We start from the raw sequence: 23,740 nt of genomic DNA on the forward strand, positions 1-23,740 counted from the left end.
AACAATATTAACTAATCTTGGTGTTGAATAGCCAATGAGTGTCCAGAGATTGCAAGCGGCTGTGAACTGTACTATTTACCAACATAGTTGTGCGTTTCCTTGTGTACAATCTTTTTTTCACACATAAGGCCCCTCATGATAATTTGAATCCCCTTTTGCAGGGAACAGATCTTTAAAAATCCTTCAACTTTTTTGCTTTAAAGATATTAAAAGTTTCAGAATATAAAATGCAAGCAAGTTCATGACTGATATTAAAGGAAGACAGAACTTCCTGGAGTGAGGTGGACACAGTTTTTTTTTTTGCAAGTTGGAAAGACTGGGTCCCTTGGAAGCCTGAGATCCATTTGTCCTGAACCAGAGAAAAGGGCAGCTTCATCTTCATATTCTTATATGGAAAGTACTAGAAAGGAGAAACCAAGGTGAATATTAGTTAATATTCATATGAAAGCAACACCCAATGTCTCAGAGCTCCGGTGTCATACAGAAAGAATGACCTGGGCTTACTGAGCTAGCAAAATGACAAGACTTCATATAACTTCTCCCAATAGAAGGGAAGAGGAGACAAATGCAGAGGTCAACTACTACATGATAGTCCTCTACTTCAGCAATGTTATATCTGTTAAAGGTACTGCAAGAGGATGAATGCACAAGTTTACCATGTGTTTTTGTCAGTTGATACATTAATTTATAAAAGTACTTTTTTTTTTTTACTGTTCTGGTCCCTTTACTCTTTGCAGTCTATTGTATCATCAACCACATTCAAACGAAAAGAACATTTAAACATGACTGGTTTAGAAACTTGTTAGTGCTACCTTTTTTTCACATGGAGCTTTCTTCACAGGAAAGACAGCAAGGAGCCAGTAGTGGGTATATCTAGGAATTCCTTGAGGGTGCTCAGATGATTGGATAACCAAGCAGTACTGCCTGTCTGTCACAAAGGAACTCCTTTGATCACGAGCCTCAGTCAGATGCTATGGTGCTCTCTCTGTCACTGCACATTTCTATGCATTCATGTGATCATGTTTTTGGGAAATGTTTCTACATTCAACTCTGAACACATGGCTTCATGTAGAGTTGTAACATTGGAAGGAAGTGAAATTCAACATATAAGATGCAAAATAATCAATGAAAAATGATTTTTCTTGATTAAATGTTAAAGTAACACTAAACTCAGGAGTTAAACCTTCAAAATACATTCAAGTAACTGAACTATTAACAAAAATGTATCTTATTTGTGTATCACTCAGCTGTAGATCCTGAAATAATCTCTGAATTGGTGCTGACACTGTCCTTCCTTCTCTAGGGTGTGGCTACTTATGTTCCCCTGGTCCCCGTGTGTGTTGTAATGTAGTTACCGCTCCAAGCTCACTCCTGTGATGGACTACAATCTCACATATAGTTTACTAATGTCCATCATGGGAACGAGCCTGGAGCGGTCGCTACTTTACAACACACACAGGGACCACGCTGAACAAAAAGTAGCCGCCCTCCAGAAGGAAGGACAGTGTCGGCACCAATTCAGAGGTGATTTGAGGATCTACAGCTGAGTGATACACAAATAAGATACATTTTTGTGTAGTTAAGGTACTTGAATGCATTTTTCAGAATTAATTCCTGAGCGTAGTGTCTCTTTAACACACTCATATGGCAACTAAACTACATTTTAACAAAAATCATTTGAATTAAACAGTGTAATTCAGCAAATTTACCTTAAAAAATCTGGAGCTTTCGAAATCATATTCTCAAAGTCTGCAAATGCTAATTTGCCATCACCATCCATGTCAGCCTCCTCAATAACCTTCTCACATACCAATGTCACCTCCTCCTCTTCCAATTCTTCCCGTGTCAGCTTGTTGAGAGTTTTCTCCAGATCAGACTTACAAATAAAATTATCTGTATTGAAATCTGAGGCGGAACAAAAAAATACATATATAAGGGCCTTATGCTTACTAAGCAGTACTGCACAGCTGCCACAAGACATTGCATAAACGGAAATGTATCCTAGATAACCAATAGATTATTGAGACCTTTCTTTGAAGACACCCTTCCTACAGGCAAGTTGCAAGCAAAGCTTATATGGATCAGTGAGATCTGTGAATGTATAAGTATGTACACAATGACAGCCTTGACGCTGAACTCCAGCCTTACCTTCCACAGTTGTACAAGCTCCTCTCCTCTACTGAAATTGCTTACTCTGATATTACTGCATACTGTGAGCTCCTCACAAGCATAATCTAGCCCTTTCCTCCCCCAGCCTTACTGTCCCTGGCCCATCCCTTTTATTAGTTGGATTTCAGTTCAATCACGGAGGCTCAGTATCACATCCGTGGGCATTACCTAGGTCAGTCTACTGTTTTCAGGAAGCTATGTACATTCCCTCTCCACCAACCATGATCTGCCTGCTTAAAGATACACAGAGACCCAGAGATGACACCACTGAGCCTAAAATAAGATATTTAATTAAAATAGAAAGGTTTTATTTAAAAATGTTATTAGCAGCATGTAGATAAAGGGATGGGGGGGATATGGGAACTGAAGGAGAGCAAATGTTGGACAAAGCTTACAAGTGGTAGAGAAGGTGGCAAGGAGTGAAGGAGAGAAAGACAGGGAAGAAAGTGACAGAGCATTTTTTTCTTCTTCACTCATAGAAGGATGCCTTCTAATCCACCCCCCTGTGTACAGATATATGTTGAAAGGTGCACTATGAGATACTGCACATGCACATGTATTTGTTCCATAACCTTTACCATAGATCTTAAAGGCATAGATTGCTTTCAGCTCACGAGGAGCCATCTCACTCATCACAGAGAACATATCCACAAAATCATTGAAGCTGAGATTGCCCTCTCCATCTTCTGAGAATGCTTGCACAATTCTCTCCTTGAAAGGATTTTCCTGGAAAAAGAGAAAGAGGTCATTTTAGCTGTGTCATTGTGATGTATGACAAAACCATGGAGCCAATCCTCATCATCACATTTCAACCTAACACTTATTAATAACATATAGGCAGCAGTGCTAGCTAAGAGCACGTCACAAGAAAACTAAGCGTTAGGATGGGTAATGTATGTAGATCAGAAGACCAAGGTTTTAAAATATTCCTATATTCCTTACTTCCAATATTTTGCAGGCACAGTCTATAGATTACAAAACGAATGCCCTTGCTTAGTAGAATGTATGCCATAAGATCTCTTAGTCGGGTCAACCGGGGAATCTGAAATGCATTCACTGTAGGCTAGATCGCGCAATAGGTGCAAGTGACAATTAGGCATTCCTAATACCCGAACACCACAAAACCTTTGAGTTGAGCTAAATTACTGCACATGGAAAAATGTTTTATATGTATTTCCGTTTTATTGTTATTTGTTTGCTGAAATTTTTGTCATAGCTCTTTACTGCTTGGTGAAGGGGCAACAAAGTTATGAAGCTTTGCTATAAACTTATAAAGATGTTAGTACCTTTTCTATCTTTCTGTAAAGATTACTACACATAACCTCTTCACTAAAGCTTCCCGGAGCTATGGTCACATGTTTTTGGATTTGCATCATAAAAAGCATTATGTGGAACACTGGTATTTATGTTTCCAGCTCCTGTTTTCCAAGTGTCAGCAAAGTGATTCTTATATGCACAATTGACTGCATATCTATCATTGCGTGACATTTCTCTTGTCATCAGCAAATTGATTAGTCAAACAGGAAAAATGCCAGTCAATATACCATAACCTTAATTTTAACTACAACTACTACTGTTAATTTTCTCCTTGACTAACCACAGGATTTCCACATGGCCTTTATGATTATGAAAATATTCAGAGAGCTTAATGTTGCACAGTGCAGGCCTTAATAACACTAATTTAGGAGAAGAATTCACTGAAGTGTTACTTTCTTAAGACCAAGCATGATGAAGTAAGTCATAGTGGACTACAATGAGAGCAACAGAGGAGTGCTTGAGACTGGTGGCAGAGCACCTTATTGCTGGTTCCCTTCTGCTGCTGATCAATTGCACTCATCCACTGATCCTATCTACATAAAGAGGCCAAAGGCCAATGCATACATCTTCCAGATTTTCATTAGAAATGTTTTATTGTCACAGCTTACTATGACAACCAGAATGTTGTTGCAACAATTTCATGCCTCACTTGAAAAAAATCTGTCACCTAACTCTGAGTTACAGATAAGATAGTACTCCCCTAGAGATAAACAGAAGCTGATGGAAATTTTGGCCGAACCTTGACTCTAGGCTGATGGCTAATTCTGTCCTGCTGCACTGGTGGCTGGAGATATTGGTGATGGTGGAAGGACTCTGAACTCTGGCCTCTGGAGTGGGGTAGTTAGTTCTGAGTAAGTGGTACCCAGGCAACGTTGTGCACCAGGCAACGTTGAAGTATCATGAGGTACATATCCACCAGATGGAATATATATAATAAATAAATAAACATATATAACAATATATGGAAAATGTTAAATAAAAAGCATTTTTAAAAATCAGTCTAAAATCATAACTTGCATGGGGACAGGACTAAGAAGAGATCCTACTGCAATTAATCTGAATAAATCTTTCTTTTTTGTCATATGACTTTAGTAATCTGAGGTCTGACTAATATATTTGGGCTCCTGTATTTTGCACTTTTTATTTCACATATGCCTGCTTTTTAGAGTTATGGGAATCCAAGTATCTTAAAGCATTTTTGTTTCCTATAAAGATGCAATGTTTACTAAAATGGCATTTTATAAAATATATATATATAGTGATCAGTTTAGATACAGACAGTGCTTAGTGGAGTTCCTCTTTAAACGGTGATGCATTCTACAAAATCTGACATTAACAGATGCAGTAAATGTGAAATATAATATGTAGCTATTGTGATGCAAAGTTATCATGAAATATGTCTGAAATTCTACCTTTCCCTTTAAGTTTGAAATGTATGTCTATATGACATTAGCTGAAATATCAATCTTAAACTGAATCCCATTAATAAAGTTAATGGCTGCTTACATATCAATGGCATATGAATTCTATATTTAAAGTATTATTTTTTTTACTTCATTAATGGTAGCTAATATGCTCTTTTGATGCATCGCTTACCATAAGCTCAGGCATACTAATGATAAGCTGTATGGGCAGTTTGACATCTGGATCATCTGTATAATCCATAGGCACAATATTAGGAGCCAGATCATAAAACCTCGCGTGTAACCTGTAAAAAACACAAACATCCAATGTAAAACATAGATTTAGTTTAGCATAAAAAAATAAACAAATACTAAATATTCATTTGCTTGCTGATAAATTCTAAAAAATTCATGGTAATTGCAAATATAGTTCTAGAAATGATATATTATTATTCATTACTGTCAGTAGGCTATAAGTGATAGAGAAAGATACCACAATTCATACTTTTCTATCTGTCACCTTAACAGTGCTATATATCGTACACAAGAGAACCCATGTCTAATGTCTACTTAACTAGCCACCCATCCGGAAGAATTCAATACCAACAAACTGCTGACTGTTAGTCTCTTTGTCATCTACTGCCAGTTTCTGTAACATGTCCTTGAAAAGATACTTTCATTTGTCAGAATGGAATGATCAATAGTCACTAATGTCCCCACATGTTTTGGAGATCTATACATCATTCTATACATGGACAATATATTTTTGCTCAAAATCATCCAAAATGTTTCACTGAAAAAGAGAACCTTTCAACAAAAACTAAAATTCTCAGAGACACTAATAAATATTTCCCTCTCTTGGGCAAACTTCAGTGGATAGTTTTTTATTTTATTATTATTATACAGGATTTATATAGCACCAACAGTTCGCGCAGCGCTTTATAAGGAAGACATTACAATCACAATACAATTCAAGACAAGATGGTAAGGAGTGCCCTTCCCCTGAAGGCTTACAATCTAAAAGGGAGGGGGAAGTGATACATGAGGAGGGATCATGTTTTTATAGTGTCCCTCTGTAAAGTGAAACTGTAGTCCTGCTTGAGAGCACACACCATGAGATGCTTCTCCTTACCCAATTGGCTAGATAGCTGCCCTCAATGGCCACTGATGTAGCCTAACTGGTTTTGTATTATGGAAAAGCTTAGTGATGAATCAGCAAATAAAGTTAAAAATAAAGCAGAAAGGGGCACAGAAGAAACTTACAAAACAAGGACCTTGGCCTTGAGTGACTGTGTGTTCTTTTGGTTTTAGTCCAAGACAAATAAGACTAAACAGATGCCAGCTACAATTATCAAACATTTTTTGTACTGCTGCTGTAGACTAAAGTATAAACTAGGGATGCACCAATACCGATACTAGTATCGGTATCGAAGCTAATACCGAGTATTTGGGCGAGTACTCTTACTCGCCCAAATGCTCCCGATGCCTATCCCGATACAGGAACTTCCGGTATCAGGAAGCCGGTTGGCGAGTCATTACACGTATCTATATCTAGAGGTACATTTGGTACCTGATATGACCTGATACTTTATGTCATCCTGGTAGAAATTCTGTTTTAAAAGAAAATAATTATTTGCTTTTAAAATGTATTCACTTACCGAAGGATTTCTTTCCTCGTGAAGAAAGTACAATCCTAAAAGAAAAGAGAAAACACTGTATTAATACCTATGCAGTACATTAAACAAACCTCTTAGCACTTGGGACTTTTCAGGTGCTACATCAATGATACACATACATCATATCTTGCTTCAACATACCTCCTTTTGATTTGGCACATTGTTAAAAACAATATTAAAAGAACATCAATTAGGACATAATAAGTGCACATTATCACTTCCTTCAGAGTTTATCCACACACTGCTGTTTGATATTACCCCACCAATCAGCTGATCTATAAACAGTCCACTATGCCATCGTTCCACCAATAGTATGCTTCTCTCAATGCTGAATTTTCTGATTGGGCAGAAGTAGTATTCTACGTGTTTCACAGTGTTAACTACTGCTTCTTCATGAAATGTGGAGGATATTCATGTGCATGTGTGACCCAGAACCTCACCAGGAAGTGTCCCAATATAAGCCCCAGCCCATAAAAGCAGATAGGATATATTCAGGAGATTCTCTTTATCCACAGAATCCCCCTTTCTAAATGGCTTGTCATCCTTGGTATTGAATATAATATATGAAGCTGAATGTTAGGCTACCAGGTCTAATAACAAGACAAGATGCTGGGAAAAGACCAGAAAAATGGGCAGGCACTGTCTACTGGAGGTCTGTTGTAATGTGGTCAGAGAGGGAGGGTGCTCGTCCAAAGAAAAGCACAGGATGCATTTCCTCATGTCTGCTGCCTCTCAATTTCCCCACACAGAGTGCCTGCTGATTAGAGACCTGAATTTGAATTCTGTAAGTGAAATATTTGTGGCTAAACAGAAACTAAAATAAATTTTTAGCTTATTACAGTATTCTATAATAAGTTGTAATTTGCATGGCTCTTGAGGACGTCTGTTAAAGATGAAAGGTATTGGACGGGTGATGTAGCCCAGGATGAGCGTAAGCAATCAATCCTTAGAGCTGGGTGAGCACTAGTGCATTGTAAGTGTTTCTATTTTTGTTTTTTTCAACTTTTTAATAAAGATGTTTTTGTGTTCTGATGGTCTCCCTTTTCTGTTTGTTTAACAATCCAATAAAGTCTGTCCTGAGGTTCCTGGAGAGGCAAGGAAGCCTGTACTAAGCAGGGCTGTATCTGCAACTATTAAGAAAAAAACTATTTAAACTACTTATTAGTTTGAGCGTTCATTTTGGATCGGTAAGTCTGTGTCTATTGTGGAAGTGTGCTGGGGTGGAGAAGTGGACACCTTTTTCTCTGGGAGCAGGGATGTAACTGGTCACCTTTTGCTCCTTGTACTCTGAAGCTGTGGAAGCAATGTGGCTGGATCTTATTTTTGTGCTTGTTGTATGCATCTTATAATATTTTTATATTAGCATAACTGTTTCACATGTATTGGAATTTATGGTTTATCGGCAACTCTTCACGATTAGGTGTATTTTTTTTTTATACCACTCTATTTACTAAATATATTTCTCATATATGTCTTGGGTAATCATACAGCAGCTAGAGTTTTTATTTATTTAGTATTATAGTATTAGTACAGGCTAATATAGACTTTTATTTTATTCAAAATGTGTTTTTTTTTGTTGTGCATTCCAAAAATACTGTATATTGTCCATGCTATGGACATTCAAATATTTACATATTGTTATCTAGCAGTAAATGAACACTACAAATAGCACTGAGCTCTGTAGCTGTAGGCACTATAGAGCAATCCATCCACGTTCACCAGAGAAGCACTGGAGTTGTCCAAGAGGCATCTCTCCTCACCCTGCTTTTCTCTGTCACAGTCCAGCTCTGTGCTTACATTAGAGATTAGAAGGCAGACAATGACAGCTGTGGTTCTGCTGTAAAATTTGAGGATCAATTGCTCCACAGTGAATGCAGCTACAGTGGTCAGTGTAGACTTGTTTTAAAGCCCATTTATTACTTAAGAGTGTGTAAATATTTAAATGTCCATATCTTGGTCATAGTCACACTTTAACCCTTTTGCTGCCAAGCCCTGCTTAGCACTTTTGACCTCAGCTGGCCAGATAATTTTTGCAATTTTTCTCCTTTTTATTTTCAACTGCAGCTTTCAGAGTTTGCAAAACACCCCCGAAACCATACATTTTCTGGAAGCACAGGACCGGTAGAATAAAAAGAAGGTGCTACTAATTTTGTAGGTCCTAATTTAGTTGCACAAATGTTTATTAAATCGATATTTTCAACAAAATACACTAAAATCATTATCAGCGCACATAGAAAAACATAATTTACAAGATTCCTACTACATCTTAACAGGTATAAAAACTGTACTGAGTTAATAAATAACAAATATTTGTAAATTGTAAATGGCACCTTTTTGCGAAATGGTAAAAAAATTAGGGAACACAAAATTGTATATAAGCAATTTATGTTAAAAATATGAAGGTTGACCTCAAACTTATGTGCTGTGGTAACGTCTGATCTGCAGTGTCGTTTGTGCGCTGTGCTGGTGTGTGTTGGGATGAAATGTTGCAGGCATACATTTAATCGCAATGCAGTGTAGTAAAACACATGGCAGTGCTTTGCCATGCACTGCTACGCAGTTGAATTAACGTTATTTTAAACAGTAAAAAAAGTCAAGCAATACGATATGTTTTAACAATGCACCACACCGTATTTACACAGTGGACACCACATTATGGTGTGCATGCATGGTATGTGTGTGTGTGGGGGACTTTATTCTTTTTTAACTTTTTAATAATGTTTTTAGTTATTTTTAATTTACCTATTTGTATTTATTTATTTTTTTACATTACTGTCAGGGGCTTTGGGGAAATGTTGGAGGTCTATACAGGCCCCTGATATTTCCCTTTTGAGATAGAAAAAGAGATTGGGGACACAGAGTCCTCAGGCTCTTTTTTTTTTTACAGCCCCAGCACTCAATGAACAGAAAGCACTTAGTACAGAGGCTTCCTGTTCATTAACAAACTGAGGAGACATAGTATGATTACTATCTCCCCAGTTATGAATGGACAGGAAACCTCTGTGCTGAGCAGCTTCTGTCCATGAATAAATTGAGGAGATAGTAAGTTTTTACTATGTCCCCAGGCATGAATGAACAGGAAGTGATATAGAGCACTACCTGTTCATTACTTACCTGTTCATTACGTACCTGTTCATTACTTACCTGTTCATTATTTACAAACACCGGAGTGATCAGTAGTGATCACTCTGCAGTTTGCTCAGTACAGCAGGGAAGGATAAGCAAATATGTGGTTTTGAATGAATAGCTGCCATCTGCGTCTTGTCAGCCTTGGATGACAGCTATTTATTTACAAAGAACTATCAGGGGAAGCCTTCCACAATAAGCTTATAGTCGCTGAAGCAACCATGAGCTTATAGGAGAAGGCTAAATGCCAATGACGTAAGGCATACTCACCTGGCCAGCTGGAAAGGATTTAGTCATAATCTGACCGGCCAGGTGGGAAACTTTAACTTTGTATTCCATTGTTTCCTTTAGATAAAAGCCTGGTGGCACATACACAGCCAAAGTTTATTTATCTACCTTGCACTGATGGAAACCCTGTCCTTACCTGGCCACAATGACACCATGCCACAAAGCCTCCAAGTATTGTGTGTAGAGGAAGGCCGTATATGCTTAGGTAGAGAATATCAGCGCTTGCTTAATATTTACATAATCTCAATATAAATATGTCGTTTTATTTTCATTTTTCTTTAGTTATTTGTTGTCCATTGTCTGCGAATACTATAAATATACTGCTTTATTATTCTTAAACTTGCTGTTATCTAAAGACTACAGCAAATATTGTTAAGTAAGCACACTCAATCCAAATGTGTTTGAGCACTGGTTGGTATGTTGGAAAAATCTTGCAAGGGTCTTATATGAGTAACAGGAATTACAGCACTTAGAAGTGCATTTGGGGACATGCACTGTGATTTATCTGAGTCAGAACAGGAAGGACTTTGTGAATGATTAAAATATAGATTTATAGCTAATTTCCTTCCAAAATTTCATGATCCCTTCCAAAATCTGAAAAATGAGATGCAGCGAGAATTTCCAGTGACCTTAAAGGCAGCAGAGCGTTCATCACAGTACCCAGAAAGCATTACTCGAATTTTTAGGACAAACTGATAATCCTGTAAACTAAACTTCGAAAAAAGATTGTATTTATTTTGTAAACATAAGAAAGAAAAATATGCAATTCATAAATCAGTGTTTCTCAACCTTCTTTTAGCCATGCTACCTTTTAAAAGTAAATATTGCCCCCCCCTTCACATAAGAAGCTCCCTTGATATCAGATAAGAGTCCCTCCCTTTCACATCAGAAGCCACATTTACATCAGAGCCCCCCATCACATCAGAGCACTCCTTTTTCACAACTTAAGCCCCCTTATATCACGAGCCACTTTAACATCAGAGCCTCCACTTTAGCAAAAATTTGAAGGCACCCCTGACAAAGCCAGAAGAAACCCCAAGATGCCATGACACCCTGGTTGAGAAAGACTATTATAAACTGTAATGTAAATTGTTGTTTTTTTAAATAACATCAAAACAGTAAACTCCGCACTATCCAGCATTCAAACAACCGTTACTCTCAAGCAACTGGCAAAAAAAAATCGAGGACAGAATATGTCCTTGATTTTTTTGTGGTTGTTAAATAGTCATAGGGACACTAGAAAAGTTTGTTAGCAACTACATTTATTTCGTTGCTAAGAAAATTCTCTGTTTAAATCTTGCTGCTGGCCGGCGGCTAGATTGCGTGGTCGGCAGCAGAATGTATACAATGGGGAACAATAGCCAGCCTGCTATTGGCTGTTTATTAGCAGGATGGCTATTGCACCTGCCCACTGCTCAGTGGGCGGGTGCAATAGCCAGCCTGCTAATATTAGCTATTGCAATTTGAAATAGCCAATAGCAGGCTGGCTAAGAGTTTGCTGTATTACTTTCACTATTGTATTACTTTCACATGTATTACCCGTTCACACCTAGGCAATACATGAATGCGTGGCAAATTCATAGAAAAAAGTGTGTATTGACACGCATTCGTGAATTGCGTCAACAATGTGCAACACGCTCGCCGTGCCCAAAAACACACTTGATAATCACACCGCTATTTCACAGCACAGCAGGGGAACACAGAACCAGGTGCTCACTGGTCAGAGCCTGTTCACTTTCCAACACTGCCACTTAATATAAACTAAACCGGCTGTACACCAAAAATCGCTGAAGGTCTTTATTGAAAGTTACACAGCATCACAATGTCCCGCCTCAGGTCCGCCCTCACTGATGTGTTCCACCAATCATGGGCGTAGTCGTACAGTTACTAGTTATTGGCACCCCAAACATAGCCGGGAAAATGCAAGTTTTTCTGGGAAAATGCGCACAAACACCCACTAAAAACTCAGGAAACACGTAGCAAAATTTGCTATATGAGCTACATCCCTGCATTTGTTGCTCATGCAGGCACCCACTGAAATCAATGGGGACATGCAGCAAACATGGGGGGGGAAAACACCCTTGAATGCACACCACCGCGACACGCATTCATGCAACGGGATGATGTGAACGGGGCCTTGGGGAAAAACTCTGGTCTAATAGACAAAGAGGGTAATGTTTCATCCATATGATGTTCCATACAATGTATTAAAGTAACTGTAGCGCCTGAGTCTACATAATACCCATGACAATGCTCACACTTTTCCTAATAATCCTATTAGATACACCTTGAAATATTGTTCAAAAATACCTTTTTTTAAGATGGTTTTACACAGGCTGAATATTAGTGTATGAGGAAATATTACACAGCAATTGTTGTTTTGGGTTTGCAAGCACTTTAACGCTTTTACTTGTACCAGGAGAAAAGCTAATATGCAGTCCAGGATGAAACACTTTGCAAAATGATGGGCTTCATAGAGCAGTGGTTTGGCAATACCACAGTTAAAAAAAGAAACACTAGCCATAAAGCACAGCTGACTCGGATGTGGGCATAGCCCCATTTAAAGGAAGTCATGTGACCGGCCTCTCCTCACAGTGCAGCGTTAAGCAGGAAGAACTCTGACGTGTATTTTATGAATGATTTGCATTTGGAAACTTACCCCATTCTACAGCAGCTGCATGTCCTGGGCAGTGGGCACCACAAATAGAGGATGTATTTTTGTGTAAATTAAAATATTATTATTATACAGGATTTATATACCGCCAACAGTTTTTTACAAAATATGCCTGTATTTGGTCTGCAATACACCCGTGTGAATGAGCCCTTACACATAATCCACCCATCACTCAATAAATACCTCTCCCATCAACCTACAGGTTAACAGGAATCAGCTACAGTCCATGGGGCTACAGGGTTCACGTGCAAAGTTGGAGAGGAAGGTTTCTATGGATGGCAGGCAACAGCTTCTGCGTCAGGAGGTGAGTATGTTTTATTCCAGAAAGATAAAGAGAACCCGGGAGTAAGGACATTTATTTTTTATTTTATTATAAACTTATCATTTAAACTGACAGCCCAGGCCTGCAGATTACACTGGAAGAACAGTTCTCCCAGTGTAATCAGATGACCTCCTGTAATCAGATGACCTCCACTCTCAGTGTGACAACTCATCCCACTTCTTCCCTTAAGTAGCCATTTTGCTGATTTATTTTTTGCAAGGCCCCTTTCACAAAGGCACTGTCCATTATGATCAGCCGGGGGTCCGTGCACAGATTCCCTGCTGATCGGAGCAGTACAGGACAGATGTCATTTTTCTGATATCTATGTCCATTAATTTTTTTCCTCCATTTTGCAATGGAGGAAAAAACTGAACTAAACAGACCCATAATAGGAAAAAAGAAAATAGCACGGCGCTTCACAAACTCAAAAAATATATTCCTAAAATGTGAGAAAAATGTTATAAATTGTGAAATTATGACAAAGTGATGAAACAATTTTGTGTTATCCACAAGCACAGCTGCTTTTAGAGTGTTATTTGATTCCCAGCGCAGTTTTTTTCTATCTAAACAGACCCATGTTAGGTGTTTGGGGAGTCGGATGTAAGCAGACATGTGTTCATTTACATCTGATTACCTCCGATCTATCACGATCAGGTTTGCCAAAACGGAATTCTGTTCTGTTTTTTTCTTTTCCTAGAGTCAGGGAGTAATCGGATGTAAACGTATATCTAATTACATCTGGCTGCCCACAGAGTAACCCTGAGCTTCAGATCACATCTGCCTAAAAAGCTGACGGGTGGACCTGAACAGCCTGTGTGAAAGGGGCCCAAACCTTTAGTCATCACCTAAGCATAGCAGGAACATGTATCGCATTTGCATGCGTTTGTTTCCCGTGTTTGCTGCAGGTCGCCAATTAATATCAATGGGTTGCTGCATGTGTTAAAAACGTTGGAAATTTTTCTACAGACGTCCCACATTTTTCTCCAAGTGTCTGTGCATGTTTGCCTGGCCGCATTCGGGGTGCTAATAACTAGTAATGGCAGCGCAAGCGCACTGCACATTTTTGACGCGTTCCTGGGACGCACAGCAAAGCGTGCCTTTTTCTCCTGGGTTTGGTATGCCTAGCTGTGAACAGCAACAGAAATATAATTGTACGGCCTGTATATAAAGAGACAGTAACCCTAAGGGCCAGAAGAAAATGGCCACATTCACACCTCTATTTTTTTAAATCATGTTTGTGGTGCAAATTGCAACAATGCCACTTTATGCTGTTATAGCATATAAAAAATAATGTCACCTTAATCCTACAGGATTATATATTTGAAATTCCGCAAAATATACAAACCTGTTACTGTATTATATTTATTTATTACACATTCTATATGTGACACTACTATAGAATCCCACTGCATACAGATTCAGAATAAAGCCTGCATTTAGCGTGAATGTATACCAAAACACAACACATACTGGTAAGGTAACAACAGCTACATATACTGTATACTGTTCATTTAGATTTCGTCCTTCTTGTCTGCCCAGTTCAGCATGTTTCATCTGAGTAATTTATGAGACAGATATTGCTGGTGTTGTGTGTGTGATGTTACATAATGTATTTGTCTGGCAGCCATGGGGTAACTGAGTGGTGGGGGATGGGGTGAGAGGTATGTTAGAATGTTCTGGAGGATATGTTATCGATGTCTAGAGTTCCAGGTTTGTTCTCTAGCATCTCTGAAATTAATTATTTAGACCTGTGCTAAGGATAAGATGGCACACAGTAAATATATGACTATCCAAACACACAGCATCCTCCTATTTGTAATCAAGCATTCTTTCTCCTCTCTGACAAATGAACTGTGTATACACATTAAGAAGACATACGTATTGTAGAATACCAGGTATAGCTTACAGGGTCACCTGCACTACCTGCCATAATTCTACACATCCAAAGCCACACTTTTTTAAAATGTGTGCTAATTTCTTTCGGTAAAAAATACATATTGACAGTGAAATGTTAACAATTATACAAAGCATTTAATTTGTTTTATGATGGCCCCACCAGCAGTGATATTAAGTCAAAAGGTTTATAAGCTATTTCAAAAGCATCACTTACAATGGATGCTGCTCCTTGATGTTTAAAAGTTTTATAGGGTTATTCACAAAGCTGCCGAAGGCAGCCGAGTAAATAACCGAGCCGTAGTAAAGTTAGCAGAAAAAGGTTCCGCTACTCACTACGGCTCAGTACGTATGATATCAGCCTTACATCGGCTGCCTTGGGCTGCACTTTGGTTAGCCGAACATGCTCTGCATGTTCGGCTGAACCGAAGTGAAAAGGACTTCGACTCAGCTGATCCAACATCTGGATAGGCTGAGCCAAAGCTCCGGCAGCTCACTCGCTGCCGTTTCCCCCTATTCATATCCATATGGGCTGAACGGCGGTGAGTAAATAGCCGAATGCCGCAGAGCGGCATTCAGCTCGACTATTTTGCTCGGGACCCCCAACAGTCGACTTTACAATTGTAAACAGAGTCCCGGCGCCTTTAGCCGCCAGGAGTCTGTTTAAACGGGCCCGGTGCCAGTGACGTACTATGGACATCACTAATCAGTAAGGGGTTAAACTTCCTTTCATCACCTCACCAAATCTTCAGTTGCTGGGAGCAAAGATCAATTTCAAGTAGTTCCAAGTATGTGGAGCATGTGACTGTCTTACTGCCCATCCACATGACAGCCCTGGTTGTTGTTGGTTGGCTGCTCGGGAACCTAGCGCAAGCTCTTTAGCCCAGTATAAGGCTCCATTTACACAGGAGCAGTTGTCCGCTCGTATTCGGCTGTACGCATACGCACGGACCCGCTCTAAACGTAAAAAACAATGCACTGTAATGTGCACTGTTCAGACGTTTGTGGCAGCCACGCAGTACAAAACCGCGCTTCCCGCAAAATAGTACAAGTGTGATTTTATGGGGGATTCTGCACGTTCGCGGCTAAAGTAGAAGCCGCAAACGAGCGGAATCCGTGCAGTTGTAAAGATTTTAGCGTTTGCGTGCCAAGTGGAAGAAAACCGCGTGGGAAAGCGCCATATGTGAATGGAGCCTTAGGGCCGGTGCACACCTAGCGGCACTCCACAGTGCGGCGATCGTGCACGATTCCACGCGGATTGCCACGCGGTCAGGAGTCGCCCCGGTGTGCACCGATCGCGCTGTGGGTGCCGTAATTTTAAAATGGCACCCCAGTCGCACCGGATGGATCGCGCCATTTCCCGCCGCGATTCCGACCGTACTAAAAAAGTCGTGCCAAAACAGCCCGTGCATTTTTTTGCCCTAGTTAAAACCTTTTCTAAACCCAAAATCAAAAATATTATATTTTGCAGCTTACCAGTCCTTGGATGAGGTCACTACACTAGTTTTCAATGAAGGAGCAGCAATAGCAATAGCAAGTATGCAGGACATTTTATGTTTACCAGCAGCTCGCGGTATACTGAGCTTAGGCTGACGGGAGGACGCTAGTTTGTGTCCTCCCGTTACCCTAAGGAGAACTATGGGGAAAAGCCTTTACCCCATAGTTCTCCTTTAAAGAGAAAACCTCAAAAGTTGGTCGCCAACTGTAATTTCTAAGGAGCGTTGGCTACCAGCCCTGCTGTAGTTATTAGATGCTGAGAGATGATAGCAAAGAATGTGACCATGCACATAAACATGCACAAATACTGTATATCCCGCAAAGTCACATTTTATTGTAAACTGCTAAAACCCCGATCGAGGATTTCTAAAAAATCTGAACTGATAGAAAGGACAAAATTTTGTGATATTATCAAGATATTTCATCAGAGCCGTAGCTAGCTCCTTTTGCGCCCGAGGCAAGAACAGAAAATTGTGCCCCCCCCAACAGACATGTGATGTCACCCGACGCTGTACACGCGCGGCATCATGTGACGTCATGCGCCCCGCCTCCAGGATGGTGGTGCGCATTTGCAGAATGTGCTGGTGGCCAAATCCAAAATAGCATAAAAATGTGTTTCTTTTGACGAAACTATTAAAAACATTTTTAGTTTCTGTTCATTTTGTTCAAAACTAATTTTTTATCTTTGCACATCTTTCTAATGATACAGTATGCGTTTTTTTAATCATTATTAAATTTATTTTTTTACTGTTGGGGGGGCTTTGGGAAAATGATTACAAGTCTAAACAGACCCCTGATATTTCCCTTTTGAAACAGAAAAATAAATTGAGGACACAACAGAGTCATCAACCTCTTTTTCTGCAGCCTTTGTTCTAAATGAATGGAGGGCACTCAGTACAGAGGCTTCCCATTCATTCACAAACTAGTGATAGTAAAATATTTAGTATCATCCAGTTTTCAATGGGTAGAAGCCTCTATAGTGAGTGCTTGTAAAGCACTTCCTGTTCATTCATAACTGGGGACTCATAGTACTATGTGTCCCCAGTTATTTATAAACACTGGAGTGGTCAGCTAATCAGTCCAATGTTTGCTCTGCACAAAGAGGATCGGTAAATATCACTGATATTTACCGATCCAATGCTCTGCCATAAACCTTGGCTGCGCCCCCTCTCAGCTTCTCAGCTGCGCCCGAGGCGGGTGCCTCACTCGCCCCATGGCAGCTACCGCCCTGTATTTCATGTAGTGGACCAACAGTGTTCATGGGTATCATTATTGCTTGGCATTCATGTAACTTTACTAACATTAAGATGCAAAGTGTATATGTAGCAATGTATATGTTTATAACTAAATAAATGTTTTTGGTTTTTTTAAAAGATACAGATAAAAAATATGCGGCTTTGAAAGAATGAGTTACAAAGTATTTATCTAGACAAAACCCTGAAATGAATCACAATTTGGGAGGTTGGTATAGGGTACATGCTTTGTGATTTCTCAGTAAAATATAAAAATACATATGTGGGTTTTGGTTTGGATATTTATATCACATTTACAAAAAAAGAGAACTAAAGGCAAACCTTTTTTGGTTTTAGTTCTCTTTTAGGTCACAGGAGTATGTTTATTAATGTACTCCTGTGACCCAAAGTCAGCATCTAGTGAGCTACTGCCTGCTATATACTGACAGTGCAGAGCCACGCTGCAGCCCGGAAAGATCTCAACAATATTGTCAGGATCCACCCCACTACCTGATTGACAGCTGGCTTTACCTCTCTAGAACCAGAAGAAGCTGTGCCAGTCAGCACTGGAGGGATAGAGAGGGGAGGGAAGAATCCCTGTGGGGAGCGATGACCGACTGTCACCGCTCTCTGCAGGTAGAAGCCTTGAGCCGAGCGATCAGCCGTTTTATGATCGCTCAGCTCTTGATCTATAGAGCCGGGATGTGACAGGTGCAGTGTCACACGCCGGCTCTAAGTATTGGGAAGAGTACATTTTACTCACCCAATACTTCTCCCTATTAATCACTTAGAACATATTTTTTTTAATCTAAAAGAGCAGTTCTTTATTATATTTAACTAGGCTGGGGTTTTTTTGTTGTTTTCTTTTAAAATAGGAGAATATAACAGATCAACGTAAAGGTGTTAGGGAAGGACAGAAGAGAGGTAGGAACATTTGGAATATTTTCCAGTGAGAATGTAAAGCTGGCCATATACTATCAGAATTTAGAAATTCTTACAGTGTGCGGCTCTGCTGGTTCAACAAAAGTTAATAACTGAAAGAACCTGGCTGGAAATTTTTGGCCCAACAGTGCCTGCAGCTGATTTGTGCTGGCTGTCAGAATACAATAGCCACAGCATGAAATTTATTGGTCCGTGCTGTTTAGCGTGGATGAAGAAATGTGTAAGATTATTTTAATTTCGCTCGCAGGCTTAACTATGAGAATCTAATGTGCTTGTCCAGCTTAAGAATGAGCAAGACAAAGAGGCAAAAAAAGGAGTTTAAAAAATGGGGGTTTCCTTCAGGTCTCTGCCCTGCCCGTGTTGCTTACCCAACCCCAATAGCACTACTTTAAAGCCAATCTGAGTTAGAAAATTGTTTTGTGGCTATACCATCTACAGCAGGGGTGCCCACAATTTTTTGTATCTAGTTCTACTGTTCAAATGAGCAGCCCAATGAGATCTACCAACGATCTACCTCCCTCCTGCGTTCTGAAGTCAATGGCACGCCAGCCATGTCCCCACGCATGCAGTGCGTTCGCCTGCACCAAAACGCAGCACAAAACCACAATTCCTGCGTTCGGGTCCAGTGTGATCGGAAAAAATGCTGCATGCGCTATTGTTTCCGATCGCACTGGACTGGAATGCAGGCATTGTGGTTTCCGCGTTCTGGTGACTTGAATTCACCGCCACGGCCCCTCCCAGCCCAGAATGCAGGGTGAGTTTACCATGAGACACAGTGCGTTCCGGCAGCTAACGGCGCTGGAACGCACTGTACTGTAACTCGTGTGAACAAACCATAAACACCGCCCTAAAACATTGCATTCTGTGATTCAGGCATTATCTGAGTACAGGTGCGGGAGGGGGTGTGGCAGTGCATTGAAATTAATGTCACCATAGCCATGCCCCCCACCAGTATTGCAATCGCCCTCACCTAAACACGTGGCACATTAGTGCCTGCGTTCCGGTTCAGTGCAATCTGCAAAATTAGTACAGCATTTTTGCAGATTGCACTGGACCGGAAAACACAGGCACTAATGTGCCACATGTTCGGGTGATCGCCCCTGAGAGCAGGCAACCTACCGGAGTGCAATACAGTGCGTTCCAGAGCCTGACCACTCTGGAACGCACTGTTTGAGGTGTGAACCAGCCCTAAGGGCGGGGAGAAGTCAGTCAAATGTGCTACACACTGAAGAGAGGGAGGAGCAGCCGATGCCACTACGTGCGGGAGGCAGTTATTATTGGACGCTGACGAAGACGAAGGGGCGGGCCAAGTGTGCGGGCCAAGTGTCTCGGTGTCTGTGCGGGTAGCGGCGCCCACCTACGCTACGTGTGTTAGGAAAGATTATTGGCTGCTTCAGGCAGGAGGGGAGAGCCGAATGTGTCGGATGCTTTAGCGTCCGACACATTCGGGTACACGGAGCGTGGGACAGGGAGTCGACGCGCGATCTACCAGCGATAGCTTTGTGATCGACTGGTAGATCGCGATCGACCTTATGGGCACCCCTGATCTACAGCAACCTAACTCACCTACTCATCTAGAGTCTTGCTTGGAAAGCATTCGAGCATACCTTCCTCTACTCCATATTACCTTTGTTAGACCAAATGCAGTCCCTCTTGGAGACCCGTATATGCACCAAAAGTGGCAAGGCCCCAGGCCTGGACGGCTTTACTCTTAATTACTACAGAAAATTCCTTTCCATTCTCTGCCTCACTTTTTACATGTGATGAGCCTCTTACAAGAGGACTTTACCCTACCACTGGAATGCATTTGGGGACACGGGGTACTCCCAAAAGAAGTTATAGACCCTTCTGCATGCCCTAGTTACCAGCCTACTTTATTACTAAATGTGGACTTAAAACCTTTTACCAAAACTCTATACTTATGCCTACTTCCCCATCTTCAATTCAAAATCATAATGTGACAAATAGCGTGTTATTTTGAAGTAATTCTGAATATTGTGCTCAGGTGCCAAAGGGATCTGTCCAAAAAAAAAACAACCTAGCCAATAAATATTTGTTCTGCAGCATTATAGTGGAACAACAGCCAATACACCATTGAAATACATAAATGTGAACTGTTTTACCTGCCATATTGATTGTTATTTTTTCAGTCAGCGACACACAGTCCTGCTATACATCACAGTTGGGTGGATGACTCCATTATTCAGAGCCCAAATGTACCTAGGATTAGATGATGCCATCTGTCGGCTGCAGACCGGAGGAACCATTTCCTCAGTCCCATCTCAACCAGTGATCAGACTGCAACATTGTAACTTTGTAGCCAGTTACAAGGTGAAAAACAGCAACATGAAGCAGATCTGTGTCATACAACCAAGAACCTCAAAGGCACCAGATGACTGTGTCATCTCTGAGCCAGTATCTCAGTCTAGGAAGCAGATGCTGACCATGGATGATCTCTGAACAAATATATCTCCATCCTTCTGGAGAAAAAGCAGATAAAGGCATCATCTGGGGTAGTACTGTGATCTCTGTGGAAGGTAATAAACACCTGTGTTACACTGCCAAATTACTTCAATCAGACCTTGCACTCTATGCAGTTTAATATTATACTCCCTTTTTTCTCTGGCTTCTGTAGTTCAGGGGGCGGTGTTATTCTTCTGCCTGATGCTAGCCCTACTTTAAAGTGACACTAAACTCTGGAGTTAAATCTTAAAAATGCATTCAAGTACCTTAACTATTAACAAAAATGTAGCTTGTGTATCACTCGGCTGTAGATCCTCCAATCATCTCTGAATTGGTGCTGACACTGTCCTTCCTTCTGGAGGGTGGCTACTTTTGTTCCCCATGGTCCCTGTGTGTGTTGTAAAGTATCCACAACTTCACGATTGCTCCTGTGATGGACTACAGGAGGAAGGACAGTGTCAGCACCAATTCAGAGATGATTCGAGGATCTACAGCCGAGTGATACACAAATAAGGTACTGTTTAGTTACTAGTTAGGGTACTTTAATGCATTTTTAGGATTTACCTCCTGAGTTTGTTGTCACTTTAAACCATGCAGCTGGATATTATACTCACCTTTCCTCTGGCTTTTGTAGTGCAGGGGGTGACGTCATTGTTCTGCCTGATGCTAGCATTACTTTAATATTAGGTAGAATAATTTTTATAAAGCTCTATGACATAGTACAGATAATTGCTATTCAATATAAAACTATTGCCTGCAGTGTTATTTTTTTTCTATAGCTCTATGTTCTCTTATATGGGAGTTGGTTTTATAAACATCGGAGCCATGAAAGATTATGCAACCATTTAAGATTGCTTGCTTATAAATCTGATAATCATACCTGACCTGTTTGTTAAGTGTAACATCTTTGTTTTTCTAATTTTCCAGTTTAAATAATCACCTCTCTAGTGCCTTCCACATGCAAGGATTCATGTAGCCCCTTAAGACCTGAGCCCGGCTCTAGCAAAGAAAGATTTGCTGCAGGCAGTGCTCTGTATTTATTGACCATGAACTGTTATCTTGCTTCTGCCTTTTACATGCGTGCCTTCTAAGTGATAAATACTGAATACAAGCTTGGATGGCATGAAATGTGCACCTGATACTGTATATATGTTATCATGTTAAGAGAAAACAAACAGCCAACCAACTGCCTCAACAACTAATAGAACATTCTGTAAATTATTCTTGGTTTTCACCCTTCCATCTAGAACAATGAGCACAATTTTCCAGTTAAACAGTCTTGCAACCCTCTATAAATTTCACATTGAACCATTGGACCATTATACTAGTCTCACACCTTTCAATCCAGTCCATTAGCTTACATGACATGTGGGGCATAATCTATCTTTGTGCCATAGCCAAGCCTGGTGTATCTATTTCTTAGCACCTTGTACCACTATGTGTGGGGTGATACCCTGGGCCAATTATTGCCATCCATTGACATGAACCACTGTCTTCAGAATGCAGCCATCTCCTCAAAAGAGGATGTCAGACATTATTATGCCAAGATCAAGCTAATGAGCACTATGTGTGAGTCATACAACAGTAGGGTCTCATTTCCTGTCACTGTTATGTTTGTACATCACAACAACAACTTAATGGAGTTTATGTCCATAGTTCACAGAGTACACATGGGCTTATTACATATTCATTGATAGCTTGCATATCTACTGAATTGTTGAATTTATAATCAAATGCATGTTGCTTCCATACATTAACATGTTCTACTTATAAACACTGGTGATCACAAACTATAAGGACCTGAATGATGAAGATATACTGAATTATTCATAGTGAAATGCATATGCTGCTATACATAAACAAGTTGGATTTTAAAAAAACACTGGAGATCACAATCCATGAGGCCCTGAATGATGAAGATATACTGAATTATTAAATTCTAAAGAAATGCATGGTCTGCTATACATGAACATGTTCTATTTATAAACACTGGTGATGACTAACAACAAATTTACCATTGCAATCCTCCTCATGTATTCTGAGCTCTCCCATACGAAACATTCTGTGTAAATAATAATAGATCACCAGTAATGACTGGTAAAAGATAATAGTAGGCACACGCTAATACAATGATGACTTTACCTGGTAAGCATCTAGCTGTTCGTCAGTAAATATGGTTTGCTTATTTCCCATGTTAAATGAGGGATCTTAGCTCTCCTGAAATGCATCACACAAGGAGAGGCAGGTGGGATATCTAGTGTATGCATTGGCATCTACACGGAGGCAGATCGGATAATAAGGGACATCGGGCTCCTTTGTAAGAGGAGAGATGAGATTGAGCTTCAGATTGTAGAGATCGTCCTAGGTCAGTTATCTGAGGAAGGTGTGTGGATTGCACGGAATTCTCCTTGATGCTCATTTGCCAGCAGCTTCCAGTCTCCAGGATGTCTATACATGTTCTATGCTCTTTTCTGATCATCATCAGGACAAGACACTCCCTCTGAATTGTTCCAGCTCTGCACATCTGTCACACGCCGCTAGAGGGCGCAGAGAGATCGCGATGCTTCGACCCAATACTGACCCCCCCCCCCCCCCCCCCACCAAAAACTCAAAAAAAAAACAAAATGCATTCAAGTATCTTAATTATTAGTAAAAAAAACTTTTGATTGTAGTCCATCACAACACAAAACCCCCCCCCCCCCCCCCCCCCCCGCAAAAAAAAATCACTCGTTCCAGGG

The 23,740-nt window shown here is 40.3% G+C and overlaps 1 protein-coding gene across 1 annotated transcript; it reads right to left on the bottom strand.

Moving 5' to 3' along the window:
* Nucleotides 1-272: 272 nt before the first annotated feature.
* On the bottom strand, nucleotides 273-23,479 carry CIB2 (calcium and integrin binding family member 2). The gene is made up of 6 exons (XM_018552774.1): nucleotides 23,145-23,479; nucleotides 6,548-6,582; nucleotides 5,083-5,194; nucleotides 2,748-2,895; nucleotides 1,710-1,905; nucleotides 273-400 (listed from the first exon to the last, which is right to left on the bottom strand). The coding sequence occupies exons 1-6, from the start codon at nucleotides 23,193-23,195 to the stop codon at nucleotides 379-381; spliced, it is 564 nt and encodes a 187-aa protein (XP_018408276.1). The 5' UTR covers nucleotides 23,196-23,479; the 3' UTR covers nucleotides 273-378.
* Between the last annotated feature and the right edge of the window lie 261 nt (nucleotides 23,480-23,740).

Source organism: Nanorana parkeri, unplaced genomic scaffold, assembly GCF_000935625.1.
Source record: "Nanorana parkeri isolate BGI_ZX_2015 unplaced genomic scaffold, ASM93562v1 scaffold97, whole genome shotgun sequence".
Classification (NCBI taxonomy): domain Eukaryota; kingdom Metazoa; phylum Chordata; class Amphibia; order Anura; family Dicroglossidae; genus Nanorana; species Nanorana parkeri.